Here is a 13,560-nt window from a genome sequence, read left to right as displayed (position 1 = left end):
CTCCCTACCTGGGCTCGAACCAGGAATACATCGACAACAGCCACCCTCGAAGCATCGTTACCCATCGCTCCACAAAAGCCGCGGCCCTTGCAGAGCAAGGGGCACAACCACTCCAAGTCTGAGCGAGTGACGTCACCGATTTAAACGCTATTAGCGTGCACCCCGCTAACCAGCTAGCAATTTCACATCAGTTACACGAGCCTAATCTCGGGAGTTGATAGGCTTCAAGTCATAAACAGTGCAATGCTTGAAGCATTGTGAAAAGCTGCTGGCAAACGCACAAAAGTGCAGTTTGAATGAATGCTTACGAGCCTGCTGCTGCCTACCATCGCTCAGTCAGACTGCTCTATCAAATATCAAATCATAGACTTAATTATAACATAATAACACACAGAAATACGAGCCTTTGGTCATTAATATGGTCGAATCCAGAAACTATCATTTTGAAAACAAAATGTTTATTCTTTCAGTGAAATATGGAACCGTTCCGTTGGCATCCCTAAGTCTCAATATTTCTGTTACATTGTACAGCCTTCAATGTTATGTCATAATTATGCACAATTTTGGCAAATTAATTACAGTCTTTGTTAGGAATAAATGGACTTCACACAGTTCTCAACGAGCCAGGCGGCCCAAACTGCTGCATATACCCTGACTGCTTGCACGGAACGCAAGAGAAGTGACACAATTTCCCTAATTATAAGAAATTCTTGTTAGCAGACAATATTAACTAAATATGCATGCTTCAAAATATATACTTGTGTATTGATTTTAAAGAAAGGCATTGATGTTTAGGGTTAGATTCAATAGTCCGGTGGCCATTTGATTAATTGTTCAGCAGTCTAATGGCTTGGGGGTAGAAGCAGTTAAGGAGCCTTTTGGTCCTAAACTTGGCACTCCGGTACCCCTTGCCGTGCGGTAGCAGAGAAAATAGTCTGACTTGGATGACTGGAGTCTGACAATTTTATGGCCTTTCCTCTGACACCGCCTATTCCATAGGTCCTGGATGGCAGGAAGCTTGGTCCCAGTGATGCCGTATGCACTACCCTAGGATCATAGCCCCACTATATCTCGCTCTCTCCCATTACAGGTTTATGATGGACGTAAATACCAAAACTCCTTTCCCCACTTTGCCAAAATGAAAGTTGAGAATCCCTTTGTTACCACAGAGAACAACTTTGCAGTACGGTAACCCCAAAAGGCTGAATAATGCAAAAACATTTATGTATTCCTAACAGTTGAAATTGTCCATGGGTATTTAAAGAACAATCCTGTCAAATGTGTTAATCATTTGTGACGCAACTAAAGATGGTAGGACAACATAACTGTTTCTCTTAATGTATATATTTCCCAGTTGTCAGGGTCACAACTCTAGGGGAACGTATATGATTAAATATGAAACTATTTGTGAGAAGATGAAATGTGATGTTAGTCTTCTAAATGAGAAAATATTTTTTCATGTAAAGTTTATCCAGTTAGTGGCCACACCCCCGTGAGCACAGACATTATACCCAAATGTCATGAAACACTCCTTTCCACAGAGTTAATCAAATTAGTCATGACAAAATATACATTTAGTCAAGACAATGCAGGGACAAGGTCTCCACATTGGAATGGCTACCACTCCACAGACCAAGCAGACTAAGGCATGAGCCGGATGTTGCAAAATGGTTGAAACTACAACTCCAACAAAAGGACAAGACCAGAGAACGTGGATATCATCCCCACGCTGAAATGGTTAAGAAATCTACAAACTAAAGACCAATTATTCAGTCTGCAGCTGTTGAATTACTTTAGTCTGTTCTTAGATCGAATGCGTTTACCAATGGTACTCTGAAAGATCCATTCACTATCGAACGACCAAATTATTACACCTGACACATTCATTATAACAAGCTACAACTACGAAAGACTGATCTCTGGTGGACATCCAGAGACTTTCTGTTGACAATCTATCCAGCAGATGGACCAGCGACCACAGAGACAACAAAGGCATACACTCGGAATGAGTGGCTGTGCATGTTCAAAGAATTAGCATTTCCATGAGTGTAGTCAACGGTATGTCCGTGGGTCCACTCTGAGTTTCCCGCCTTTGAGCTGTCCCCACCTTTTCTTTGTCTACCAAGCCCTCATATCGGTTTCGTCAACTAGGGACTTTTTGTGTCATGTTAGTAACCAATGTATCACCTACTGTGTGTGTTTTATGTAATTCTATGATTGATTAGTTAGTTCGTAAATAAATAATTAAGCCAATTTGTATATCGCTGATTCATGATTTATATTAGGGTTTGTGCATAAATCGAAGGGTTTGCGACGTTCAGGAATGAGACTGATGAGGTAATACATTAATAGAAGACTGTAATCGATAAGATATGAACATATCTGAAGAGTTAATTCGGGAAAGAGACTCTTTAAACTCTAAATATTCCTGTGGTGCCCCGACTTCCGAGTTAATTAACGTTTACATGATTAGTTTAATCACATAAGGAATAATTAGAGAAAATGTATTTGATAATATAAGTCTTCATATTTAATGATAGACACATTACAACACTGTAGCACAACATCTGTAGCACCTTAAGGTCATACCAGGCGGTGATGCACCCGGTCAGGATGCTCGCGATGGTGCAGCTGTAGAACTTTGATTGAACCCATGCCAAATCTTTTCAGTCTCCTGACAGGGAAAAGGTTTTGTCGTGCCCTCTTCACGACTGTCTTGGTGTGTTTGGACCATGATAGCTCGTTGGTGATGTGGACACCAAGGAAGTTGAACATCTCGACCCGCTCCACTACAGCCCCGTTGAGGTTAATGGGGGCCAGTTCAGCCCGCTTTTTCCTGTGGTTCACGATCAGCTCCTTTATCTTGCTCACATTGAGAGAGGTTGTTGTCCTGGCACCACATAGTTTAACCTGACTGTGAGAACGAACAGAGTCAGTCCCAAAACGCTCTTTTCCCCTCCCCCTTGGCCCTGACCCTTCAATGCTTGCAGATATTAAAGGTGGAAGCAATATGGTGTTTCACCACTACACTGCGCATACCCTCCAGACATGCAAATATCAAGGAATATTTATTTCTCTATATCAAGGGGAAGCCGCTAAGTGGCATTTTAAGAAGATTCAACTAGATAAGTATAAACCCAGTAGCCATCAATAGGGTCAAACTGACAGAGACAGATATGAGGCACATGATAACAAGGGCTTCTTCCTGGCCCAAATAGAGCTGCCTTATGGGCTCCACCTGCTCCCACAACTGTACAGGACATAGAAATAGCCTCTCCCATAGCATGGGTAATAAGAATCTGCTCTATCAAACACCGATACTCACCCGATGAATGGTAGTTTGACTGAAGATCCATGCGTCCGATTAAGCAAGTAAATTATCCATTGATGGCAATTGGAGACCGTCGCCAAAATGTGGAGATCTGAATGTCTCTTTAAAAAAAAATGAAGCAATTTATTGCTGGAGGACGACGACTCATAATACAGGAACAGAGAGAATGTAATGCCGTCAAACATATGGAAAGTATGCGTTTGATACCATTCCACTCAAGCCATTACCACAAGTCCGTCTTCCCCAATTAAAGCGTCACCAACCTCCTGTGTTTCAGTCCCACTAAGGTGCCTCATTGTGTTGCGTGTGATTGCCCTCTGTTGGTCTTGGAGAGAACATTATCCTTTAATTTGCTTGGAATGTGGCAGCCTGGTCTCATATCAATTTGTGTGGTTTTTGTTGTTACTCTAGTAGATATCCGACTATAGAAGTTGGCTATAAAGTACAAACAGATCTGGTACCAGGCTAGGAACGTGGGAGGAAAGGAACATCAGTTTATTGAGATGAACCTTAAGTGGCATTCTCTCCATCTGCACTGATATGAAAAGACAGGCTAGGTGGAAACTATACAACAAATGGTGCCTGCCGGAAACTAGCTTTCACTTGTCCAGTTCTTTCTGATCAGTTAGACTAGTGTAGATGCACCCAGAGAGTGAAACAGAGACCAGGGGTGCATTCAATTAGGTCAGGGGTGGGAAAACTACAGCTCGGATCTAGCCCGCAAGCCCATTTAATACATGGGAGATTGGAGTGGGGGGGGGGGTTATTATTTTGGGACTCCAGGCCACACTTGAACCTCTAGAATGTCTACATACTTTCTATATAGTTTTAATGGACCTATATATTTTCAATTCAAATAACTGCCCTTTTTTTCTGGCCTGCAAATAGGTTTTGGCCACAAAAAAAATCAGTCCCCAAAGAATCTGTGCAGCCCTCAGTTTAATTTTTACATCCCAACGTGGGCTTCAAGCCAAAATAATTTCCCACCTGAGTTAGGTTCAACATTAGCTACTTGCTTGAAGGTTTGTACTGAATGGCATATTTTCCCAAAACTGTGTACCGCGTTCATCAACAGCTTTTGAAGAATGTTTGCTCCCATTGGGTGGGTGTAGCCTGATCAAAATGGGTGTGAACATGTGCTTCATGAGCACACCATACACAATCACCCTCTGGGCCACCATTATCACACCGTTCTTCAAAATAGTTGTTCAGTACAGTACCTTTTCCGTTAAATTAAACGTTGAACAACGTTCTGTCGTACTGAACGCACCTCTGGGTGGTATTCATTGGGACAACGTTCTGTTGTACTGAACGCACCTCTAGGTGGTGTTCATTGGGACACACCATAGCAAAACGGGAAACAAAATTTCTTCTTAGACAACTTCAGATTGAAACAGGGAGGTACTCTCTGTTTTCCGTGATTCCCTCTGAGAATTTTCTTCGATTTCGTGCCTACTGCAGTGTTCTCAGAAAATTGAGGCAGAGGCATGTACAGCAATGAACACAGATTCTGGTTTAAAAGGATTCATCAAATTAGTTTTATTTGTCTTTATGGGTGTCTTTTACAAGTTGCAACAAAATAATTCCTCTCAATCAATGTTTAGGTTAGTTAAAGAGCCCATTCGTTTCTCAGATAAGAAATTCCTCAAAAAAGGGCACACAACAAAAAAAAACTTTATATATATATATATATATATATATATATGTATATATCAAAATCAGATATATAAATATATATGAAAAAAAATCAGATAATGTTATCAAAAATAACAGGAGGCAGGGAGTGTTGAAGGTAGTGAATAAGCTGCATTTAGTAAATTACACAGCCAAAAGGTGACATGAGGTGACAGACACTATTGTGAGGATGGAAGTCTGATTCGGGACAGAAAACATTAACAGTACACCGTGTACTGTCATAGAGAGAGTCTAAATCCACAAAAAAACAAAGCACAGCAAACAAATTCAGAACTTGAGTATATAAAAACTTTAACCAAACCGTGATGATGGAAGAGAGAAGCACTTTGGAAGACCCCCCAAAGGAGTTGACAAACACCCTTTGTCCTAAAAAAAATATAAGGCCTCCCGAGTGGCGCAGCATCGCAGTGCTTGAGGCGTCACTACAGACTCGGATTTGATCCCAGGCTGTGTCACAACCGTCCGTAACTGGGAGTCCCATTGTGCGATGCCCTATTAGCCCAGCGTCGTCCGAGTTAGGGGAGGGTTTAGCCACGGGGGGCTTTACTTGGCTCATCGCGCTCTAGGGACTCCTTGTGGCGGGCCGGGCGCCTACAGGCTGACTTTGGTTGTCAGTTGAACTGTTTCCTACGACACATTGGTGCAGCTGGCTTCCGGGTTAAGCGGGTGCATGTTAAAAAGAGCGGTTTGGCGGGTCATGTTTCAGAGGATCTCTCCCTCACCCTCTCCCTCACCCGTTGGAGAGTTGCAGCGATGAGACAAGATCGTAATTGGATATCACGAAATTGGGGAGGAAAACGGGGTAAAAAAATAGTATGGGGGATTTTTTAAAAGAAGACGTGTACAGTAGTATTGTACAAAGAGGACAGCGGAAATGCAACGGATAAAATGCATATTTAAAATAAAAGGTTTTATCAGCCCAGTTATAGAATTCAGTTTTAACTTGAATCCAGTGGCCAGCCAGTCAGTGGGCCATACCCTCGACACCTACCAGGTCCCTGTGAGTCGCTTGATAAGAGAGACCGGCCCTGTGTGGATATGTGTGAAATCAAAGCAGCAAAACTACTGGAAAAGTAAGCCTAGGGGGCACTGCCCCCAGGCCCCAGCTAAAAGTTCCATCTCTGCACAGCCATTAATCCTGATCACACTGATAATGCACAACTCAAGCTTCACTGTGCCGAGGCTCCTACATAGACTAGATATGGATGGATGCTGACCTGGGATACGGGTTGTGTTAGTGGGAAGGGGAGACACTGCCACATGCAGTCTGGGGGGGGGTTGACTAAAGTGCCTGACAATCTTTGGTCTACCAACCCTACAGGTTGCAATACCACAAGCCATGTCAAAATGCATTTGGAAGAAAGCAAAGAAGAAAACAATGGCACAAGCAGGAGAAAACCGCATGCCATTCCTTGGTATTTTCATATTTCAGAATCCATTGTTTTCATCGTAACTCGTTTCACAATTTTTAAAACAAATCTAAGTTATACAGTTATATGTTAACATCTTCATCAAACCCTGAGCAAAGAGAGGAGCCTCCAAGAAGGCCGAACATAAGACTTCATTAATTATAACAAAACAAATCTGTCCGGATTAAGAATGAAAATAAAGATGATTAACAGGATATGTGTTTTGCATGCAGACCCTTTAACCCCTATGCATGATTCAAAGGCTCTGGATTGGATGTCAGGGTAGGGGGCGGGGGATTGCACTTTAGCGACAAGTCAAGATGCCCTGAGTGTCAAAGTGTACGAGACTACTAGCTCTCTATAATCCGCCTCATACCTCACGACGATGTCGACCGTGATCTTGCAACAGACTAAGGGACATTTCAAAGGTATACCATGGAAATCCCTTAAGCCATCAATGTCACCCTCACCTTTTCAGGCCAAACCCCATGTCATGGTCTTACATATCAAATCAATAAAAAAACACTTCAAGATGGGGGAAAATGTCTCTGAAATGTCGATGTCAACCATATAAGGTTCCCAAAAGTGCCTGTCCTGTATTGTGAGGTGATTGGTTGCAGCGGTGCTGCATCGTGAGGACATTTGTGGCATTGACTTGTGAGGGCACGCAGATTCTGCTCTGGTCCAATAATAATACATTTTACTTGGGGTACACATTTCAAGATAGTCAAGGACATCTTGCATTAAAAGTAGGCCTACATAAAATCAAGTGCAGTACATAAAATAGGGCTCTGGTCGAATGTAGTGGGAGGGAAGAGGGTGCCAGTTGGGAGGGAAGAGGGTGCCAGTTGGGAGGGAAGAGGGTGTGAACAGATGGAGAGTCTGTCCTTTAGGCGTGTCACTGTGAGCAGCACATCCAGAGACTTTTTAAAGCCATAATGGCTTGATTGGCCTTGTTAGGAAATGGCCCTGTAGCCTAATTAACCCTGCGTTCCCTGGACTCTTGAGCTGCTGAGTGGAGAGACTGGACACCTGATGCCAGCAACGGCTCATCTAGATCAGTGGTTCCCAAACTCTGGGGCGGCATCATTTTTTTAAGGAACACAGTCCAGCTTTAAAAACTTACTCTGGAGAGCTGTAATAGTAGAATGCTTGAGGTGCAATTTTGAAATTGGGTAGTGCATCATCAGGTCCTCTTGTCATGTTAGTCATTGCATACCGTAAAGAGCAATTTACAGCTAACATTTTTTTAGCTCATAGATATTGTTGTAATTTTTTTGTCACTCAATATCACATGAACACACATTAGACATGGCAAAATGTATAGAACTGCAAAAACATTTGTATTAAAACTGCAAAATTTTAGGCTGTAGTGGGTCTTTGCACCCCATGACAAAAAAGAAAAAATTAAAATAAATAAATAAATTACAATTTAAAATATATATATATTTTTTTTTGGGGGGGGGGGCAGAATTGCAGGAAATAGGTCTTAAACCTGCATTCTCTCCACCAACAAGAGAGGTGTGAACAGTTTGTCATGAACAGTGCTTGTGCCCATAGAAATAGACGTGGTGCATACGCGGGATGTTCCCCAATGCTGGTAAACGTAAAGTAAGGGTATGAGGAGTGAGTGAGAAAGATGGAGACAGGAAGGGAGAGAGAGAAATAGGGAGGACAAGAGAGTGAGAGCGCACAATTAGAAGGCCTGGGATGTTTCTGTATGGAGATCTGTGGTCGCATCAGTCAGACAGACAGACAAAAGACACGAGTCGGGGCATATTGATAAAGTTGGACTCTTTGCCTCTGTCTCGGGGTCCGGGCCAAACCAGACAAACAAGCCCATCGTTTAAAAGCAGCAGTACTCCGCTTCCCTTCCTCCCTTCCCCAGCCTTCTGCCTGCTCTGCTCTTGCTCCAGCGCCACCCCGGAAGCACAGTGGCCTGGTTTGGTCCTTTCCCTGACTGGAGTGTTTCTCAGCACAAAATGGCTGAGTCCCCACAATGCAGGGGTCTACGGAGTACAGCAATGTCACCACAATGCAACCGTCCGCTAGAGAGGAGAGCAGATTCCCTACAATGCCGCAGTTTCCTAAAGAGAGCAGAGTCCCCACAATGCATCAGTCACCAACAGAGAGCAGTCCCCACAATGCAGTAGTCTCCTACAGAGGACAGCAGAATCCCCAAAATGCAACCTAACATGCAGACAGAACTTCAGCGGACAGGGCCACGTTGACAAAACTGATGCAAAGGTGCATCCTGGGGCCCAATACTTATTAAAATGGCCTCCAAGAACAGATAACGTTGATTAAATACATGATGATTTGCTTGTAGGTTTGAAGCAAAGTTGTTTTGGTCCTCACACAAACACTTCCCTCCATTCTCAAATGTATCCAATTGCCAAGGGCAGCCTTAAGTCTGGTCGGTGTTAAAACTGGAAGAATGTGTTGAGTTTCAGCAGAAATAGTGTGTGTGTACGTGATATTAATGTACCTCTCACGGCTTCAAACTTTTCAAAGTGCTAACAGAATCTATAGAAGCTTCTCATTATCAAGGTTGTATTTCATGGAAAAAAATGTGCATATGGTAATGCATTCTCTAAAAACAAACATATTTAGTTATTATTATCCTGTATTTACAGCTATGCGATTGGTGCTCCATGCTAGCAGCACTGATGCCAACAAGCGTCAGTTCCTCCTTGCCACTATAAAACACATGCCGTGGATGGGCACTCTGGCTAAAATAACCAGCACTTCAATTTACTAGTAAATTAGTAATAGTTATCTACAAGTTAACGGTGTTTAATTTATACAGAACTATTGCCTTCATATTTGAAGGCTACGGACAAGTAGGTTAAAAGACAACATACAACTCTGGGAAAGTATTCAAGGTATTATTGGTTTGTGGACAATATGATAAGATGGATCACATTTAAAGTACCTGGCCAGTGTCCAGATTTCTATGAAATATGACCTATAATTAATTACAATGACTGGAATTGTTTCATCTCCCAAAATGTTTAATTATGTTAAAAAGCATATTTTCTGTTTTGGAATGATGTGGGAGTACCCAAACAGCCGAATGGTGTGGGCGTCAACCAGTCAAAAAATATTAATGCGAGTAGGCTGCTGGGATGACATCATCCTCTATGTGGAAATAGCTATCATTTTTTAAACTGTCTGTAGAGCTGGGCGATATGGACAAAAACCCATATCATGATAATGTACAACAACAAAAAAAATCACAAAAAATGCTCCAATGATAATTCTGCACTAAATTATAGAAATAAAAATTGCGAGGTGCTAGAGCTGGGCGATATGGACAAAAAGTAGTATTGCAATAAATGTAACAATATTGCTCGATAACAAATACAATGATACATTTTTTTTATTTTTAAATGGACAGTTACTTTACATTAGCGGCAGGGCTCTCGATAATTTATTTTTCAGTGCCAAGTGACACTTGGCAGCCAGACACAAAAAGTAAGCCATTTCATCTAACATATCCAGGAAATGCACGAGATATCTTGATTTGTAACCTATTAAAATATGATCCAATATTACCAGGTGTAGTTTTGACAACATCTTTGAGCTAGATTGCTAACTCTAAATAGGATATCGTTGCTATATAGAATAAATAATTAGCCTACATGGCTATCAGTAAACGTAGACGAATGTCCTGCAGAACCTTTCTACCGCTTGGCCTAGGCTACACGATGTAGGCATATTAACTGCAAATGGTGGGCTCTGCTCATCTCCGCTGCATCGAAACCATACTAACTACAGCAACTATTCTGGTTGTAAAGTGTTTCCATGAACTCAATTGAGGTGATAAATACATGATATACTCACAGAAAGCTGTGTCTCCTCTCTAACTAGAACAAAAGTAGTTGCTTTGAAAACGGTATCCCCCCCGCAATAGCATTTTGAGCAACGGCCATATGCTTGTGCTTCTCAGAACGCATCTCTCCTCCGCCGTGTGCAGTGGGTGTCAGCAGCAAACAGCGAAACAGGGACAAGCAGGAATCAATATAATGCATAGGCTATTACTGTTGACCAAATAATGATTTTAGGACAAACTACAGAATCATTGTATAGCAAAAAAATCACAGAAAATTCCTGATGTATGCAAAATGCTTCGGTAAAGGGAAGGTAATGTCAGTAATTTTCTGCTTATCGTCCCAGCTCTAGATACAATTTTGAGGTGTTTTTTTCCCTCCAATTTATGCTTTGGCCACAAATACAACTATAGGATGAGTCAACATTTGGGTACGAGTTAACAGAATTATGAACTTTTAAAAGTGATATTTCACTGGACAGTTACTAAAAAAAAAAAAAACGATGGTTGTTTCCTGCTTGCTGACCTGTTCTAAGGAGCCAACCAAGTCGGGGAAAACTCATAATTAATCCCCAAAAAAGGCAATCATGAGTAAAAGTAGAATACATGAAATGAGTGTATCGCCACCATCAAGCCTTTCTTATTCTATTCGACAATCTTCTGTTTGAAAATAGAGTATAATTTTGGAGCAGGGCCGCATGCAGCTGTGTAATCATCCTGCTCCAGCATCATGCTGGGAACATTACTGTTTTTTTTAAAAATCTAAACATCAGGTTAATCTCTACTACATGGGGTTTTAAATTGTCCTCGCCATTTTCAACCCCGTCTGTTTTATTGCACCAACTGGCACCTACTGGGCCGGTCCCTGGAGAACACAATGACCTTAAAAGGGATGCCCAGTGGTATACAAGCCCCTCCCATGTGGCCCCCAGACCTCCTGTTGCCAGAGGGCAGCATTGACCTAACAGAATCACCCCACCACTCCCACCCCGCAAACTTGACGTCGAGTGACCGTAAAGTCTTGTCTCCACCCATTAAAAGCAGCTTCAGCTGTTGCAATGGAGTCGAACCCGGGACTAAACGAGCCCATTCCTTCTAATGCTGCTACAGCGCTCCCAGAGAAGTCTTGTGTATGTAAACATACGGACAAAGCTTTTGCTAAGCCACCCCCTTTCGGTAGGGAGGACACAGCACATAATATAGAGAGGCTCCTAGCTTGTGATGCCCCACCCTGTGTGACACTGAGGGGCGTGGGTTTAGAGAATTCATGTAAACAGACGCAGCAGGGCAGCACACAGAACCCTGTTGGGCCGTAAACAACAAAGGAGGAAGACGGGCGCGCTGCAGGCACACCGATTGGCCAGCGGCGGCAGCCATGGAGAACTGTGAATGAGGAAACGGGACAATGGGGAGGCGCTGAGGTGGATAAAGGAGGGTGGAGTTCCACAATCCAATCACATTAAATGGGTTTTTGTGTAGCTATGCTGGTGCAAAGAGCTTGGTGCAAACATTTCTTTCTCATTTTCTCCTTCAAATGTAGATGAGGTGACACCCGTACCTCTCAGTTTGTAAACACCCCATCCCATTCCACCCCTCCACCCACCACCCAGCCTTGTCACCATTACTATCTCCATGCCAAGTCCCCTTTCCCGCTCCTCCTCCTCTCCCGCCGGCGGTCTTTTAAAGATGAGGACTGGGTGGGTGGACAAACACTTCATAAAATGTGAATCTTCAGGACTTGACATAAAACCCATTGACAAAACAAAATAAATCAACAAATTCTACATACACATTCATCTACACTAACTGATCTTCCAATCAGCAGAGCAAGTAATAGATGAAGTGGAGGGGCCGGGGGAGTGTATCAGGACCCCCACCCCCCCTCCGACAAAAGCCAGGACCTCCATTCTCGGTCTTCTTCATATATTTTAGGGAAACTCCAGTGTAGCACTACAAATATAACCCCTGTCCAGTCACTCTAAACCAAGCACACACAAAAATTTGAGTAGAGCTTGGACTGGGCATGGAGCGATCAGTAGTATAGAAGCAAAAGGGAAACATGGGTGGGGGCTCAGGGGGAGGAGGAGCAGTAGCAGTACTAGTGGAATCATAGTAGTAACGGTAGTAGTTTTGTGGAGACTGTGGTATGTAGCCGAAGTGCTTCTGCAGTAGAAGTAGTAAGTAGTAGTCGATGGTGGTTCATTTTTGTGTGACTCGAGCGCATATAGAGTAGAGAGAACCGAGAAAGAACAGAGAGAGCGCGATGGTGACGGAGTGAGCTCTCCAGCTCTAATGGTTTCCCTTGGGTTGGTTGTCCGTGAGGGAGGGGGGGCTAGGTGGGGGCAGGGGGGAGGAGTGACACTGGCGCTGGTAGAGCCGCCAGCCCTTGCGGCAGAGCAGCACGAACCAGTAGACCTGCGGTGCCAGGATACACAGGCTGCCCAGGTTGACCGACAGTGTCAGGTGGAACGGCACGCCGTAGACAGGGATGCCGTAGTGGCGGCCGTAGACCCAGTACATGTAGGGAAAGAGGGCGATTCGACACAGGAAGAAGCTGAGCAACACCATGCCCCCATTGGCCTTATGGATCCAGCAGTCCTGCAGACCCAGCTGTGAGAAACGATAGGAGAGGAGGATGGAGGGAGAGATGTGTTGGGAGAATATTGAAAGGAGACAAAGAGAGAGAAAAAAGGTCATTATATGGTCAAACAGTCTTGAAATTCTAAGTGAGCAAAACTGGGCTGGAATCCCTGGACCTGTTCGAATACTTTGAAAATACATTCTTCCTTCCATGATGTAATCACTGATCTGAAGACTGGACTGGTGAAAGCTATGAAGTGGTACCCATGCATCATGGTAGATCTGTTGATAGATACACTATTACAGGAAGCGAAGGAGGCATTCTAACAGTGCCCATGTGTGGTCTTGTGTGTTTTGACAGTGGCTCTGCAGTACCCATCCAGTCCACCAGAGGACACTAAGCAAGAGCGCAGAGAGTGGCCCTACTGAATGAAGTCAGAAGTCAGCAGAAAGTGAGCTGAAGACCAAGCAGGCTCACTGCTCTTTGCTCTTTTAGTGAAACATAAACCAGGAGTGTTTATTTAGTGAGTATCTGTATGGATACAAGTACATACAGGTACCTGCCAAAATAAAGGAAACATCAACATAAAGCGTCTTAATAGGGCGTGGCCACCATGAGCCGCCAAAGCTTTCAGATCAGCTTCAACACACCGTGGCATAGATTCTACAAGTGTCTGGAACTTTATTGGAGGGATGCAACACCATTCTTCCAC

At 43.3% G+C, this 13,560-nt stretch overlaps 1 protein-coding gene across 1 annotated transcript in view; it reads right to left on the bottom strand.

Moving 5' to 3' along the window:
* Positions 1 to 11,026: 11,026 nt before the first annotated feature.
* LOC118390945 (ceramide synthase-like) overlaps positions 11,027 to 13,560 on the bottom strand; it is a 34,205-nt gene continuing 31,671 nt past the window's right edge. The window contains exon 5 of the mRNA XM_035781808.2: positions 11,027 to 12,877. Within this exon, the coding sequence (XP_035637701.1) occupies positions 12,557 to 12,877 (321 nt within the window). The 3' untranslated portion in view covers positions 11,027 to 12,556. The remainder of the gene's footprint in view (positions 12,878 to 13,560) is intronic.

Source organism: Oncorhynchus keta, chromosome 12 (assembly GCF_023373465.1).
Source record: "Oncorhynchus keta strain PuntledgeMale-10-30-2019 chromosome 12, Oket_V2, whole genome shotgun sequence".
In the NCBI taxonomy this organism is placed as follows: Eukaryota; Metazoa; Chordata; class Actinopteri; order Salmoniformes; family Salmonidae; genus Oncorhynchus; species Oncorhynchus keta.
This window is presented reverse-complemented; position numbering and strand designations above follow the sequence as displayed.